This window comes from Sebastes umbrosus, chromosome 18 (genome assembly GCF_015220745.1).
Source record: "Sebastes umbrosus isolate fSebUmb1 chromosome 18, fSebUmb1.pri, whole genome shotgun sequence".
Taxonomy (NCBI): domain Eukaryota; kingdom Metazoa; phylum Chordata; class Actinopteri; order Perciformes; family Sebastidae; genus Sebastes; species Sebastes umbrosus.
The window spans coordinates 16,360,068-16,376,974 of NC_051286.1; the positions used below are offsets into that span (position 1 = coordinate 16,360,068).

General features: G+C 40.6%; 1 protein-coding gene and 1 long non-coding RNA gene across 4 annotated transcripts in view; one reads left to right on the top strand and one right to left on the bottom strand.

The window, feature by feature from the left end:
* Positions 1–15,059, bottom strand: si:ch211-57i17.1 (uncharacterized protein LOC565010 homolog). 3 transcript variants are annotated; one of them, XM_037751229.1, is made up of 11 exons: positions 14,610–15,059; positions 9,683–9,791; positions 9,352–9,468; positions 7,749–7,890; positions 6,468–6,595; positions 5,954–6,103; positions 5,598–5,678; positions 4,961–5,036; positions 4,736–4,801; positions 3,710–3,737; positions 1–3,307 (listed from the first exon to the last, which is right to left on the bottom strand). In XM_037751229.1, exons 1-10 carry the CDS (start codon positions 14,942–14,944, stop codon positions 3,727–3,729), a joined length of 1,215 nt encoding a protein of 404 aa, XP_037607157.1. In that variant the 5' UTR covers positions 14,945–15,059; the 3' UTR covers positions 1–3,307; positions 3,710–3,726. The 3 variants fall into 3 exon arrangements, with proteins under 3 accessions (XP_037607157.1, XP_037607156.1, XP_037607158.1); XM_037751228.1 differs by lacking the exon at positions 3,710–3,737 and having other exon boundaries at positions 14,610–15,058; XM_037751230.1 differs by lacking the exons at positions 3,710–3,737; positions 5,598–5,678 and having other exon boundaries at positions 14,610–15,055.
* Positions 9,616–16,907, top strand: part of LOC119477255 — a 10,947-nt gene continuing 3,655 nt past the window's right edge. Inside the window, exon 1 of the long non-coding RNA XR_005204214.1 lies at positions 9,616–9,678. This is a non-coding gene — a long non-coding RNA (uncharacterized LOC119477255). The remainder of the gene's footprint in view (positions 9,679–16,907) is intronic.

Genomic DNA, 16,907 nt, shown 5'->3' on the forward strand with positions numbered 1-16,907 from the left:
TAAAAGTCTTCACATATTAATTTATTTGAAATGAGTTTGCAATGCATTGTGGGCACAAAACACTTGTACCATTACAGTCAATAATATGGTTACAAAACGAAACATTTACATAATAAATTAATATACTGCGGTACCACATGAGACAAGTAAACATAAAACCCCAAACTGGGGAGTTATATTGCATTAAAAACAAAAAAATGAGTCGGTTTAATGTACAAAAGATTTCCAGCATTTACAAAGGCAGCCTCTTTTTCTGTTCTTTGTTCTGTTGTACATATATAAATATAAATCTCTAAATTGTAGTTACACTGATATGTCTGCTAACAAGAGACCAGGTGAGGGGTTCTGGCCTGAGACGGGATCCAGATCCTCAAGTGACTGCCATTTCATTATAAAACTAAAAAGATTATTTAACCTTTTGTAAGATTAGAATCAATTGAGAGACGTGTTAGTGTGTGTTTCACTGCCACAAGCCTTCTAATGTTGCCCCTTTTGATATCTTATTACCAGTTTAAATGAATGCTTTTGAGTTTTTCTGCATTCCATCGCGACATGCACTTCTCCCTTTAGTGTGATATTAATGTCTGTAAACAAATGAATCATCATTAGAAATGTGTTTTGCAGCAGTAAAGTGCATGTAGCACATGCTAGATTGTGAAAGTTTGCAAAGCTGGCAACAGCTGAAACAACAGTTATTACATATAAATAGTTAAATATAGCACTACAAGCTTTTGTTTTCCTATACAAAAGAATTAAAATCGACCCCTCAAATTTAAGCAACCTGTTGTGCAATCTTCCCCAACATCCGTTAACTTTATCACACCCCTTCGTCATCGTCCTGTGGCCTTCTCTTCTGACAGACAGGCTTCAAATGTTTAACCAGTAAATGTAAATTCCTTTTTCAAGAGAGTTTCACCTTCTTCTTTCTAATAAATCAACTACGTGTTACAACTGCATCTACGCTATCGTCACTAGACTGCTACAACCGAGCGGATGCTACTGTGCCGTTGAATTTCTAGCTACACCTACTACTACTACTACTACTAAGCGGAGTCTAGGACGTTAAGCATTAAATTGTGTTTCAACAAATCACGACATAATCGACATCTTTAATGCTACCCTGGTTTAGTCAAGAGGCGGATTACCTCCACTGGCTCATCCAGGTACTTAAGAGAAATTTGTGAAAAGATAAAAGTGCAGCAAAGTTGAAGTCTAGCTAATAACAGTGTTGCCAGAACCATAGAAAGACTCAGGAATGTCACTACCTTTCAGAAGAAGATTTTAAACTACTAACACTGATGATCGTACCTGAGAGCTAGACTAGACCTGATCTGACGGTGTGCGGTGCACCTGTAGTAGCTGGTGATCTGAACGTTAAGTGTACCAACAGACCTGCAGTGCTAGATTGGTGGTACTTGGTTTTTAAAGGGGTGCTCCAGTGATATAGTATTGCAATACTCATGATGTTGGGAGACTTGCAAGAGACACGTTAAAAAAAAGAGCGGTCAAAATCGATGAGGCAGAGGCGGAGATATTCTGACTTTTAGTCTCTAGTAGCTCCAAAAACACTGGATCCTACAATTCCCATAATGCAACTCGATAGTGCATTCTCTGCTGCGTTCCATTTACCTCGGAAATCGGGAGACGGAGCTGGGTATTTAAGCTCCATGCCTTGAGTTTGTAAGAAAGGCTTTCTGTTATAAATTAGTAGTCTCAAACCCAAACTTGAATGACCCCGATGACATCACCATGACATCATCAGGGTCATCTGTCAACTTTGACAAAGCTCCTCCAGAGCGGCAGACGACATTATACAACTGTTTTTTTTACCAGCTGAGTCGTACTCTGCATGACGTGCAAACTGATTGTAATGTGTAAAATCAGTGGATTACCCCTTTAATGTTAAATTCTCACATGCTCATGATGACTAATATATATAGATGGATGCATGACAATAATCCTTCATGTTTTGGCACCACTAGCTAAAGCTTCTAAGCCTCGTCTAACGCTAATCTAGTGAGGCGTACTCTTAAGTACATCCACCAACATATTCCACTACTACATGACCAGATCACTGACAGACTAAAGTGCTACCACAACATTTCCACAACAGTTAAAGGGTTAACAGATAAGAGAAAACCCACACCTTATAACAGAAGCTTAACTACACATTTATCAAACCCTAACATAATCTTCACTACACTATTTATCTTAATGACATTTTCTACTAATGCAAAAAAATGTTATACGAGGTATTTTCAGACTCATGTAATGACGACTCCTGGGGAAGTGATAAAGTTGTTGGGGGTGGCGGTCACTACTTGAGGGCTCAAGAGGTCAATGGACAGCATTTACAAAAATGGTGTTGCAATGTGGTCACAAAAGGTGGCTACTGGCAAGTCCCTAATCTCACTAAAAACAGTTCCTTCTCCAAAAATATGCTTTACAAGTTTGTTCATCCAGCTATTTACTTTCTCAAGTCATTTGTTTTCCCTTTTTCAAAAAGTTAAAAGTTCCCAAAACTGTGCAATTTTTCTTAAATCGTATACAAAATATTTCATTTTAACATTCAACTAAACAGCCAAAATTCAGCGTAAATCCAAAACCAACATGCAAAGATGGGTGGATTTTTAAAAATTAAAGGGTTTGCTCTTTAATCCTTAGCTAGCAGAGTTTTTAACCCTGAGACATTCTATGAAATCACTCAGCAAAATGCCTTTAAAAAGGTTTCCATACAGGAAAAACAGGATGTATGCTCGATACCACGACCATCCTGGCACGTCAGAGATTCTGCCAGGATTTGTTTTCCCCGTCATGCATGAACTACGCTGATGCAAATGCATTCGATTTACAAAACAAGCCGGGGTTGGACTGCATTTGATGAAGCCCGTGGAAATTAAAAATACACCTGACCCTTCTTCATTCAAGAGCCAATCAGGAAGTGAGGTGTTCAGACTAATACTGATTACTGGCATCCATAGACAAATCATCATGCGGTCGGGATATACAGGGTTGTAGCACTCGGGCATTAAAAAATTAAAACATGACATATGAAAAGAACTATACAGAGCAAAGAAGAGTTATATCTAGAGTTAAAATCGTAGGAACAACAACAGTGGCTGAGTAAAAAAAAAAGAAACGCCACAAGGAAAGAAAGTCTATGTGTTGAAAAATAAGGAGGAAGGAAGATTTGGATTTTGAATCCATCATCTGGGTTCTTCCAGATTACCAGAACCGTCTTCTGATGGTCTTGACAAATGGTTCTGGGAACAGGAGGCTCGCCTTTGACTTTACGTGGGACAAAGCACTGTGGAGACAAGAACAGAGCAGTTTATGATGAGTGATGTTCTGATACCCGCTGTGGCACATGAAGGAGAGCTGGAAAATGATGGAAGAGTGACTACCACGGGGAAAAAAATGTGGGGTGAGAAAAAGAGAGGTGAGAAGCAGACAGCTGCTACTACAAGCTCGCAGTAAAAGGGGGGAATTGTGTGAATGAGTGTATTCATGTGTTTCAGGCACCGAACAGCACGGTAGGCACTACAGCGAAGAGCGAGTGAGGGAAGGCTGCTGCTTTGAGGGGGGAAGAGAGTGAAACTACGAAGACGTACTGAGAGAGAGAGAAAGAGAAAAAGAGGCGTTTGACAGGGCTCTGAGTAGAAGGCTGAAGGGTGAAGAATCGGTGTTAATGTGTCAGTGCCTCACAAACCTCAGTTTCCACTGCTCTCATACCAGAGCTACCCAGAGGACAATGCAGCACAGACGAAAGACAAGGAAGGTACAGGTCAACAGTGAAGGGTGGCAAGAAAAGCATTTTCCCTCCCTCCTCCCTTTCATTAATGTTTGTGTTGAGTGATACTTTTATGTGTGACATCCTGTTTTTTTTCTACCATCAACTTCCCTGAAAATGGAGAAGTGAATTTTGTACTTCCTCTTTCAAGCAACAGGGGGCAGGATGTCTGAATGAATGTGTGGAAGCAACACAAACAAAAGTCCCCTGGATGTCACCAGGGATATTATAGTAAACTAAAAAAACACTTTATTGAAAATGAAATGAAAATGAGCAGTGAAACATATTTTTAGTGAACTGAAACTAAATAAAAACAACATTCTTTAAGAAAAAATAAAACAACTGAAATGATGTTTCTTGGTTCAAAAACTAGTAAAAACAAAATTAAAATGAACATAAAATAATTTCAGTTTTAGTTTTTTTTTTTTTTTAGCTATAATAAATCACTACCGGAAAAAGGAGACAGCATGAATTTCCGTCAACTCAACTGGGACGATGAACCAGATGGCACTATGCTGTAACTGCTTCACATCACACACACAAAAGTAGTGCAAAGATTAAACACTATGGCCATTCCTACACAGTTCTCCAGCCATGTAAATGGTAAATGGACTTGCACATACATTACATTATACCCGGCTCTAACAAAAACAAACTAAAACTAAATATATAAAACCTAAAACTAAACCTTTCTGAAAAACTAAAATAAGCAAACGTACTAAAATAAAATAGAAAAGTCAAAAATAAAATAAAATAAATACTAATTGAAAATACAAAACTATTTTAACCTTGGCTGTGACACACAGCACTAAATATAATAAGTAATAAGTAAATAAAATAAATAATAAGTCACTTTTTAATCGCTTTGAGGATTTTTTACATCACTGCAATGAACCAACCTGTGTGTAAACAGTTAAAACTGATGGAGGACGGCTGCGTGTTTACCTTTGAGAATGTAGTCTGTTAGCAGGGCAGGTACCTTCTCACTGTCATCCCTCATGGCTTGGAGGACTAGCAAGGAGAGAGCAGCACATTGCATTTTCAAAATGCATTGAAGCAAAACAAAGAAAATTGCTTAAAAAAACTTTAAAACAAACAAGCTGCAGAGACTGTCACATCTAATTTCATCATTGTGGTCCAGTTGGTGTGCGAGGGTGTCGATATACTCACTCTTTGTGAGGATCTGGAGGTCTTCTACCACCGGGGAGCCGGCTTTCTTCTCATAAGGGATTACTGTGGTTAGGTACTGAAAAAGAGAATATCATGTAAGACACAATGAAAGGTGAACAATTACAATTAAAATCAATTATTTGCCACATGTATTTTCATTGTTCTACTTTAATCCTAAAACAAAAGAAAATGCTCAAGTGTTGTAAGAGGGTGATAAAATATGATGGTCATGAAGGTCGACATATGAACATATGATAAGCAAGCAGGTTTCAACCTTTCAGAGGACTTAAGAGTAAATGTTTACTGATGCGAAGTAAAGAAAGCAATGATTATGCAACAGTGTCCTCTTGGCTTGAAACAAAATGAACAGAACAAAAAAAGAACAATATGACACAGTAAAAGCTGCAAAATATGACAAGTGATAAGATAAAAATAAATGTAATATGACACGTGAAGGACAGAAATCAACCATAAAGAGAAAACAGATGAAGTAAATGACCGAATGTGACACCAAACGGCAGCAGTAGCTGTAGAGAAGGAAACATGCCAGTGGTAAAAAAAAAAAGGAAAAAAGAAGAAGAGCATAGAAACAAATCTGCAAAGAAAAACCATGAGTTGAAAGAAAGAGCAGGGGCACCTGTTTGTCCCCTCCTGTGTTGCCAAAAGTTTGACGTAGGCCATTTTGAATGACATTGGAGAGTCCCTCCAGAGTGAGGAGCTACAAGGAGCGAGAGGAAGGAAGGCAAAAAGAGAGTAAAGAGGTTTCTATATTAAAAGAAAGAAGGAAAAAAAGTTTGGCACAAACTCTTTAGTGTGAAAGCAGCTCTCCCACGCGAAACTGTCAGGTCATGCATCGTGCATTAATACTTTGAAGAAGTGTGCAGCTGTGTATACGTGTGTCTATTTCACTGATCGTCATTATAATCATGCATTCGGGGCATATGTTTTTCTTCTTTGTCTACGCCTCCCACGCCGTGTCACCACATGACTCACCGTGCCCGGTATGTGCGTGCTGGTTGTCCTCTGGCCGTTGGGCCCGGTGGTTGTCGTACTTCTGATTTTCTTCTTCTTCCGCAGCAGCTCGCGGTGCTCCTTCTGTCTGTTCTGCACGTCGATCAACAGCGAGATGAAGCTGTTCTTCACCTGTTTTTTTTTAAGATAAAAAGCTGTTTTTGAGGATCAAACGGCAATTCAGGTTTTGAATTCCTTCTTTATACGTGTAATGCTCTTAGAGAGTTCTATTTTTATCTACTGTTAAAAATACACACCGACAGTCGTGACACTTAAGCAAAGTAACAGCTTACAGAACGCTGTGAGCACTGCAGTCTGTTCTCACAAAAACATTACTGTGGAATTGTCTGACGGATAATGACTTTTAAGTCGACTGAAAGCTGTTAATAATTTGGTCATTTTTGGACTTATTTTTAGCTTTTCACAAACTCGTCAGACACAGATGATGTTGTTGCCTCGTTGTGGTGATGCTGAAGAGGATGAAATAAAAACGTACCTCCTTTTCATAGTCCAGTTCGTCTCGCAGGGCCAGAGCCTGGATCAGCTCTTCGCTGTAGCGGCGAATGGCCGTCTCCACTTCCTCCAGAGACTCGGTCAGCTCAGACACAGACAGCCGACGCAGCCCTGAGGATGATGTGTGGATAGATTAGGAAGAAGTTACGTACTTGTTGTGTACTGGGTTTGTGTGAAAGCCTGGTAGATTTGATGAGTATTCAGCATGAGAGGTTGACGGTTTCTAAGGCTGTCCCGAATACCATTTTTTTAATACAGCCTCCGGAGGCTTCCGCTCTGCCCTTTTGGCCTGAGACCCCCCATGGGTTGTGCTCCGACACAAGCAATTGCGGCTCTGGCTTGGCCCGTCTCCATGACATGACTCGGGAAGAGCTCAGCCAGACATTTCTTAATGTTGAATATTCATGATAGCTTTTATCTAGTGGCTTCCAATACTGCCATCAGTTAAATATCACATGGTCAACAAACAACCTTGTCATAACTGAGACAAAAACACATAAAGTACAGTACATGTGAAAAATCTCCCTTTAAAGAGACAGAAATGTGTTATCCATTCATGTCTCAATGTTACCAGCCAGACCCAATCTTGTGTTGTGTGCACAAAAGGCTTTCTTTGAAGTTTGTAAATTAGCAGTATAGTATATTTAAAATTCAAGATACATAAGAATAATAATGGTAATGATAAAGACATTACAGTGAAGTGCATACTAAGGTATAAAGGGAGATGAATTTAAGAAAATATGTTAGAATTTTTTCAAGTCTGCAAGCCATCTGGTGTCTCGTGGTACACTTGAATCACTCCGAGTATGAATAATCAGCTCAGTGTAAATATTGTGAATACACTTAATGACACTCATTACATTGTCATGCGCTGTTGAATATGTAAAACACACTAGATATCTGAAACAAAATCTATAGCCTTGAGGCAAACTGGGTGCAACTGCTCAGTCTACACCAGTCTGGCACTAGAAATTGTGCTCAAGCCAAATATATGCTGTTGATTATATAACACGTAGGAACAACGTAATTGCTGTCTGTTTGTATTTGTGACACATTACGTAAGAATGTTGGTGCACGTGTGTGTAGCGGTTTCTTCATGGAGCAGACAGTGCGAGAGCATTACACTTCATTGAGTGATTTAGATAACTGTCAAATGGCAGAAGAGTGTGAAAATATCACTGCTGTCTCACAAGGGGCTGAGCGCAAACAATATTAAAAGCTTTATACACTTCATGTAAATGTTCACAATGGTGGCGGTACTCACGGTCCTCGTAGCTGGTGTTGGAGCCGGAGCGTTTCAGAGGGTGGAGGTCCTGCGAGAGCATGGACAGGTCGGACTGTGAGGGACTCTCATCGTCCTCTGGGTCTGGAGACTCCTGCATCATCTCCTCTATCTCCTCTATCACCTAAACAACATCCCCAATAACACACAAATATGTTCACACGTGTATGGTATTGCATTTTAGATTTGTACATGTTGTGAATTTGTTGTTGAAACTGTGTTTTCCTGTATCATATTATTGCCTTTAGTGTCTGTTAAGGTGCTGGCTCCCCTGACACAGAAAATTGAGTTAAAGACAAGATTAAAGGGATAGTTTGGGTGTTTTGAAGTGGGGTTGTATGAGGTATTTATCCATAGTCAGTGTATTACCTACAGTAGATGGCGGTCAGCAGGCCCCCAGTTTGGAGAAACAGACCGGAGCAAAGTAATGTACTGCTGTGGACAGGGCTGGCAGCAATTAACATATTTTAGCCACCAAAAAGAGAGGCCCACCTAAAAAAAACAATTTCTGTTTAAGTGTACGCTATATTTTGAATATTTTCAGCACTTTATCTTGCTGTCAGACACCCCGTTTCGATTGGGAACTAAACTGAAAGTGAAACTTATCTATGCTCTCTTCAAAGCCACCATACTCCATTGACAAAAGCAGTACAGATACGTTTCACTTTCAATTCAGTTCTGAATATAGCTACACTTAAACTGACGAGCCTTTCTTTTAGGTTGCTAAAAAAAATGTTGCTGTCGGCCCCGTCCACAGCAGTACATTGCTTTGCTTCCGTGCGGTAACTTCTGTCTGCTACTCCAAACTGGGGGCGTGCCGACCGTCAGTTACTGTGGGTAATACACTGACTATGGATAAATACCTCATACAACCCGACTTCAAAACACCCAAACTATCCCTTTAAGGCTGTTCCAGTCTAACCTGCATGTCTCGCCACAGCTGATGTTTGTTTAAGACACATGAAGAGCATCAGGGGCGGATAAAGTCAAACCATATGCATGTGTGCACAAGAGTCTGTTGTGAGTTGTTACGTTATCAAATGTTTAGAAATACAACCTTTTCAAAGAACCTCAACTGGAAGCAAACAGAGAGCAATAAATTCATGTTGCTATTTTGGTTCTACTTAGTTCAGTCTGTTTGTGGTTTGCCTTTGAGAGATCTATTTTAGATGACTGTGAGATTTATAAATGGTTTATATAAAGCTTCCCGGGAAGAAATATTCTACCCAGAACCTCACATTTGTGTGTATGCACAATGCCAAAAAAACTGAACATGCTCTCAACATTATGAAATGTGAACAAACAGCATGGATTTTAGAGTAATTACTTGGTTAAGTTTAAGCTAGTTAGAATATAAGACAAGAAAAAGAAGCTGCTTATTTTGTCACAGCTGTTTTAACATTAACCAGGAATTTGCATATTATGTAAGTATGTTGCAGATATGAAAGGAAAGCTTCAAATAAAATATGGAATTTGCAATGCAAATTTATTTACATTTGATTTATGACTTCTTTACTTGCCACCTATTTACGAATCCCAAAACACTATGAATGCAACAAGTGCCACTGTGGGTGTGAAAAGTGACCTGTTCGGCTGTGTATAGCGGCTCATCGCTGATGCTGGAGACGATGATCGAGTGCATGTCCATCTGCTCCCTGAGCTCCTCGTCATCAGACAGATCCAGAGACTGGTTGTCCAACTTCTGTCCAATTGGGGAAGGACGGACAGATTTGAGAGGGAGTGACAGAAAGAGAGAACTTGGATGAGACATCAAGCAGGTGGTTAAGCAGATTGAAGGCAGAGGAGCAACCTGCTTGCATTTGTGTCTTGGCTCTACTTCTGCAAAGTTCAAAAACAGTGCAGGATTGCGGAAATGTAGCCTGTGTGTTGTGTGTGTGTGTGTGTGTGTGTGGTACCTCATGCTCAGTGATGTTGAGGGTGGGCAGGTGTAGGGAGCGAGTGTGTGATGTCTTCCAGTCCACAGCCATCACGTTGCCATAATTATCTGTCAGAGCGTTCCACACCCTGGAGGAAAGCAAGAGTGGTTCATGTTTTAATTAGGATTCCAGAATAATATAACAGTACAAGAAACAGACTAAAGTTGTGAGTAAAGGACAGAAGATAAGCGAAGAGTTTGCAACTCACAGTAGATAAGACAAATCCTTTCCTTCTCTTTTCACTGTGACACGGCATTACTTGACAGTCCTGCTGTCTGACCACCCCCTTACCACTTCACTGTGTTCCTGCATCTCAAAGCAGCCACTTGAAACCACTGACGAATGTAAAAACTCCTTAATTGCACGTCATTTTCCCCCAGTAAACATTCCCTGGTGAGAAGCATTGACGCATATACGGTAGCTCCAACCTTAAAACAAAAGGTCTGCAACGTATTTGGTAGCCCAAATGGAGTTAATTTTCACAAGAACTGTGTGTTCACAGCTGATTTAGAAACAGTGTCATCATTACACCAACAGACTGTTGAATGTTTGCAATACTCTGCAGTACGCACGTTGGCAGAGAAGCTATCACAGCCGAGCAGATGGTGGCTCGGCGTCTGTTAAACAAACAAGTTTACTGTTCAACTGTGAAATCCATTAAAAAAAAAAACTTACTTGTTACCGGATTTGAGGGATCGTTGCAAAATATGTGCATACATCTAATCAGAATATTTTAGTTTGCCAAATGTTGGCATCAGCTCAAACCATCCAGTGTGTGTAAAGCTCTACGCATTATACTCAACTTGTGCTTAGTTAAGTAGCTTCTTATGGGTCAGGGTTGTTTAATAAATCCTCCTGATACATTTTATTTTGTTCAGGATTTGTTGGAGACTTCATTAAGTACAATTTATAAATACTAAATGAAACTGCCCCTTTGTGTGGACCCCTTTGGACACAACACAACTGTAGGCACAAGTGCATGTTTTCAAACACTACAACAGACAATCGAATGTGTGCAGAATCTTTAATTCAAGTGCACGTGCAAGTCACTGTGTTTTTATTCCTGGCCCTGACTGCTGCAAGCAGAGCGAGGATGGATGCTGTGAACCCATGTGTCAGAGTGGCTCTGCATCCGCACACACACGCACACACACACACACACACACACACACACACACAGACAAGTATTTACATAACTCGCATGTTTCCCCCTGAAGTGCTCGTGCACAGCTTAGGGAGTGGGGGGCTGTTCTAAATAGGGCAAAGGCTGGCAGGAAATATTTTTTGTGCCTCAAGCAATGACACTGTGTCGGACACGTGAGTGCATGCCCAAATACACGATTAGCTCCAGTTTCACTGAGAGCATTTACATTTAAGAAACGAAGCCTGTCTAGATTTCAAGGGACCAATTTTGTTGTTTCTACTTCAAACGCTGCCAATTTGTCTGAATGACTTGCTTGAATATATTTGTGTGGATGTTTTTTTATCTTGCACAACACACATTTCCTCCTTGTCACCCCCGTTGTTCGTCTCAGCCGTGGTCTTTTCTGGAGAACTTGTTAAGGGCCTGGGCACGTCCTGCAAAAGTGCAGTCATCCGGAAAAGACTCTCACTGAGCTTGGCGCTGCTCTTTGGGCTTCACAAGGCTGCGGTCCAATTATTCTATTCCCTCCTTCCTCTGTTTCTTTACCTACGACAACCCTAGATGCTTTTTTCCCTGTCTGGCCAGCCTTCCTACATCTCCCTAAACATTTATAGCACCATTAACTGCGTGACTGTTACTGCTCTTTGTATTTATGACCTTCGGTGTGTATGCTTGTGGCAAAGTTGCAGTTAAGTTACATAAACCCCAATGTTCAAGGTTGTTTGAGTCCAGTCACAAGTCCCCACTTCTCATGTCCAAGTGACAAGCGGATATCTGTGATGTAACCTGCTAGATGTTTCTAATATCTAATATTGTGTTACAGTAGTTAGCTAGCATGATATTCATACAATAGCAAGTTCAAATCATCTTACAGCTAAAATGATTAGTCAATTGACAGAAAATTTACTGGCAACAATTTTGATAAAGGATTAGTTGTTAAAATCAAGCAAACATACCTAACATGCACTGGTTCAGGTTGTGGAAATGCTGCTTTCTTTGTCAATGATAGTAAACTGGTTGGTTTGAAAAAGAAAAAAGCAACTTGAAGACGTCATATTGGATGTTAGGAAATGATGACTTCCTAATATCCAAGATGACATTTTAGAGACCAATTAACAATTAATTGAGAAAATAATCAACAGGTAAGCCAATTAGTGCCGACAGCTGATAACTGTTTTCATTGTAGATTAATCTGATAATTGTTTCATACCTCATTTAATTGATTAATCATTTGGTCTATGAATAGTGAAAGAAATGGGCAATGCAATTTCACAGAGTCCAAGAGGACGTCTTCAAATGTCTTGTTTTGTCCGTCCAACAGTCCAAAATCCAAAGATATTAAGTTTACGATGACATAAAGCAAGTAATGCTATTATATACAGAGAAAGGGAGCACATCCTTGCATTTGAGAAACTGAAATCAGAAAATGTTTGGCATTTTGCTCAATAAATGACTGAAACAATTAATCGATTATCAAAATAGATTCATTTTCTACCAATCAACTAATAACTTTATTGACTAAATATTGCTGCTCTGTAGCCGATATTAAATGAAAGATCATTCATTGCAGCCATAAACCATTGCTTTTAAAGTGTGTGACATTATAGGTGGCTTCTGCCATCATTATTACAAAGAATTGTGCACTTGGCACTACTTTTCATCACAGTTAATGTTAGGGTTATGTAAGCAAAGCTCTCAATACATGGTGGTCGGGTTCATCTGTCTAAGATGATGAGTCCCAAACTTCATATTCAAGTCCTAGTTCAGTCAGGTCCAATATTCAAGTAAAGCAACACTTTTGAATGGACATGTGCATGCATGACTAAAGCTACACTAAAAGCATACATATATTATGAGATTAGATCCAACAGCATGACACCAGCTGCAATGTTACATGCAGAAGAAGGCAGAAGGCAAGAGGAGGGTGTTTTCTGCAGCCCACACAGCTCTGGAGTTACAGTGACGTCCATGCTTGGCGTGGGATTGGTGTGACTAGCTGCTGGGAAGTAATAACATGTTGTCATGTGAGTGTGTAGTTGTGACATTTTAGTGTCTATGAGATATACAACAACTGCTGAGGACCTCCGACTGAGATAACAAGGGCTGTTAAAGGCGATATAAACAGATGCCGACAGTGTAACCTTTCAGAAAGTAACTATTGCATGTATGAAACATGACATATTGTGTCTGTTTTTGCAGTAAGAGGGAAGAGTAGGGCTCCTAAAAGTCAAAAGTCACAAATGGTTTGTCTCATATGATCTCATATGGTCTGAATTACTGTGTGGAAGTTTGGGGTAACACTTATAAAAGCAACTTACAACCATTATGCATACTACAAAAAAGAGCAATCAGGATAGTAAATAATGTGGGATATAGGGAAAACACAAACACACTGTTTTTAAAGTCACATGCATTGAAATTCATGGATTTGGTCAAATTTGAAGCCGCAATAATTATGTTCAAAGCAAGACATAATTCACTTCCGGGCAATACTCAAAAAATGTTTTGTGACAGGGAGGAGGAGTTATAATTTAAGAGGAAAATTGAATTTTAAAAAGCATTGTGTTCGTACAACAAAGAAGTGTATGTGTATTTCACTCTGTGGGCTGGACTTGTGGAATGGGTTAGGTGATGGGTTGAAGCGGAGCACAAATCACTTTAAAAAAGCTATACAAAAACGATATTTTTGGGAGGTATATGGTTGAGGAAGAGTTGTGATAAGGGTTGCGTTAAGGGTTGGTTTATATCTACTTTTTAACTCCAGATGGATATGTGGGTTATAAATAAACGTGGGATGGTGTTGATATATTTAATTTGGGATGTAAATAAATCTGGGACAGTTTATATATTATAATATATTATCATTCTATGATATATGAGTTATCAGAGGAGAAGTGAGAAAGGGGTATAGGGAAATATAAGTTTTACTTCTACCTACTCCTTTTTGGACACTATTACTCTTGTTTTGTTTGTTATTATTTTGTATCTATTTTTATTTATTTTTATGTTCAAAATAAAGTCTTTCATTCATTCATTCAGTAAGGTGATTTAAATACAGGATTAAAGAGCAAGTGAGCAGCACTTACTCTCAATATACACTTTATGGATCAGTGGTTTAATAGCTAACATCAACCATCAAGAAATAAAGCATGAAATAAAGCACTGGTAACGTGGCAGGACCCCTCCCATCCCCTCTCCTCTCCTCAGCTCCCTCACACACACCCAAATGAACACAAGCAACATCAATACAAACTCTTGATTCATCCCTTCAAGGTGTTTCTTATCACCATTATATAGTCATATTATTTCTTTACATTAATCTTGTCTCTGGGTGGAGGCTTCAGATAAGCCCAGTGTTTTGTTTTGCCTCTTCCTGCACTGTATATTATTCATTTTTGTTATATTATATAGTCTTAAATTGTGCAAAACAAATAAACAAACAAGAACCAAACAGTCAAAATATGCTAATACTTTGTATTTTTTTGTCATTTTTAACACTATAACGTGATTGTCTGCTTCAGTTTTTAATGTAAACTTAAATTAAAGTGTCTAAGTTAGCCAAATAATGAAACATATTTACATATATGACATATAAACATGCTTCATTAGCTAAGCTGGCTAAACTTTGATTGCAGCTAAGCTAAGCTAACAGTCCCGTCACTGGGGCAACAGCAACGTTCCGTTAGCATTGTGAAGCTAACGTGGCTAGCTCAGAGATTAAAAGTTAACGTTTAATAAAACCATTAAAGGTCATAAACTCACTCGTCGTCTTTCAAGTAGTTATCCTCCGTGATGGGTTTAACGGGCGCTATGTTCTCCGTCGTGGTGTTGTAGTTTCTGAAGCACACTGTCAGTTTCTCGTCGAAGTCCTGGACCAGGTCCTCCATCGACCTGAAGCTGCAGAAGTCCCCGGAGGAGAAGCTGCTGTTGTCCAGGTCGGAGAAGTCGTCTAGGCCCGACGACGGGTCGGCCGACGGGTCGCCCACGTTAGAGTTCAACTGGTCGAGCTGGTCGGCCGACGCAGAGGCAGAGGAAGCCGGCTTGAACTCGTTAAAATCCTGCCAGTCCTCGTCGAAGTGGGCTAACGGCGCCGCCATGACTCTGCCGTAGGGAGCTCCGGTTGACAGCCCTAGTTAGACCCCCGTCGATGGTGCTATGTTCTCGGCTGGGAGACACTGGAGGTGACGGTGAGAGGCGGAGAGGGAGGGTTAGTGATGTGTCGGTCGTGAACGAGCCGTCCCAAAGAGCCGGCTCTTTTAAGTGAACGATAAGAGTCGGCTCCCGTCCCAGAGATGTTTTTTTTTTTTCTCGTTTTTTTTAAAGGGACTATTTGTAACTTTCAGAAATGCTTGTTAACAGCGACACCTGTGGCCGTGAAGTCAACTAAAGTCAGCGTCGGGCTCGCGCTTGCTGGCTCTAAATAGACATGAACGAGCATCGCTCAAAACAGTGAGGCGACACACGTCAGGTAAAACTACAATATCACTCTATATTTCACCTGCTTGGCAGTGATGTTAGCTGACCAGACAGAGGTCTCCCATGAATCACTGCTGATCCTAGTGTTGGCTTTTCCTGCTTCAGCGCTGGCTGAGGCAGCAGGGCTCCGCAGTGAGTAACGTTATCGTCTCCCAACCGCAGCCGGAGTGAACAGGGAGACACCGGCACCCGATCGGTAACGAGACGACACGGGAAACCTCTGTTGGTCTGGAGGAGCTGCAGCATTTATTTCTGCAAAAACGTCCACTGTACATTCACTAGATATTCTCAGAGCTAAACTAACTCTCCTGCAGTGTGGAGTGAGCGCGCGTTCAAGTCTAGAGGTGGAGCGAGTACGCAAGAACGGGCGCGCTGTCTGAGTGAAGGCAAGCAGACAGAGGAGCAGAGGCTCTGGCCACACGCGAGCGCGCATATGCGAGCGCGCATGTGTCCCGACCCGGTAGATTTATACGCTAAAAAAGTTACAAACAGTCCCTTTAAGTGAACGATAAGAGTCGGCTCCCAGAGGCTCCCAGAGGCTCCCAGAGATGTTTTTTTTTTTTTTTCGTTTTTTTTAATTAATTCAAGGCAGAATGATAGGACGATCTTCTCCGACCCACAGGCACTCCATAGACTGATGGTACGTGTCCACAGTCTCCATCCTTTCCACGCTTCCCAGTCATTGTCTATTTAACCAGCCGCGCAATGCATTCTGGTAGCATAGCGGCGCGATTCAAGAAACGGAGCGTCACGACGCCCGCTCCTCATTTGCTTAAAGTTGAGGGCTAGTCTACTTTATGCAAACCACGGGGCGTCCGATGCGACTCACCACCTCTTGAAACTCCCGAAAATCTTTTAAAATAAACTTTGTCGATCCAAAATAAAGACAGATTTAGCAACTGCATGGGTTATTTCTCGCCTCAAATGTTCTCAGAAACACATTTCGGTGAACTATTTTCGTGAAATAAGAGAAGAAAGTTTAAAAACAAGTCTCTATACTGTTTCTGGTTTGAAAGCTCGGAGCAGGGAAAGCGTTCGTCCAATCAGGTGGGGACAGCCTGTGTCAAGTGACAGCCCACCAAGTGTCCAATGTTGGGAAGCGTTTTGTCCCCTCGCGATAAAAAACAAATAGCAGACAAGATGAGTGACAGTCGGAAACGAAGAAGCATGTAAAATGATGGTATTCTGGAAATTATAAGGTTTAGTATAATTATATTGAATAATTTAAGGGATATATGTGCACACATACTAATCATAGGTCAAAACAGCGCTAAATTTGGCTGAATTATGAAAGGCAGAAGTGGGAAAATGAAGAGCCGTTTGGGAGCCGAAAGAGCCGACTCTTCTTGGTGAGGTGAGGTCAAATGATCTGGCTCACTAAAAAGAGCCTGAATTCCCATCACTAGAGAGAGAGAGAGAGAGAGAGAGAGAGAGAGAGAGGGTTGGGCGGGCCGATGTGACGTCAGTTAGGACGCCCCTCCCCTTGAAGTGGAGCAAAACAAACCCACGTCAGCTGGATGTCAATAATGTATATATATAGTTGTTGTGCTGTTTATACTAGCCATATCACCCCATGCATATCAC

Coding starts and splice junctions, on each gene's coding strand:
- si:ch211-57i17.1 (XM_037751228.1), bottom strand. CDS start 14,944: ATGGCGGCGCCGTTAGCCCACTTCGACGAGGACTGGCAGGATTTTAAC. Junction 6,596..7,748: donor CAACACCAGCTACGAGGACC/GTGAGTACCGCC, acceptor CATCATCCTCAG/GGCTGCGTCGGCTGTCTGTG. Junction 5,679..5,953: donor GCACGCACATACCGGGCACG/GTGAGTCATGTG, acceptor CGCTCCTTGTAG/CTCCTCACTCTGGAGGGACT.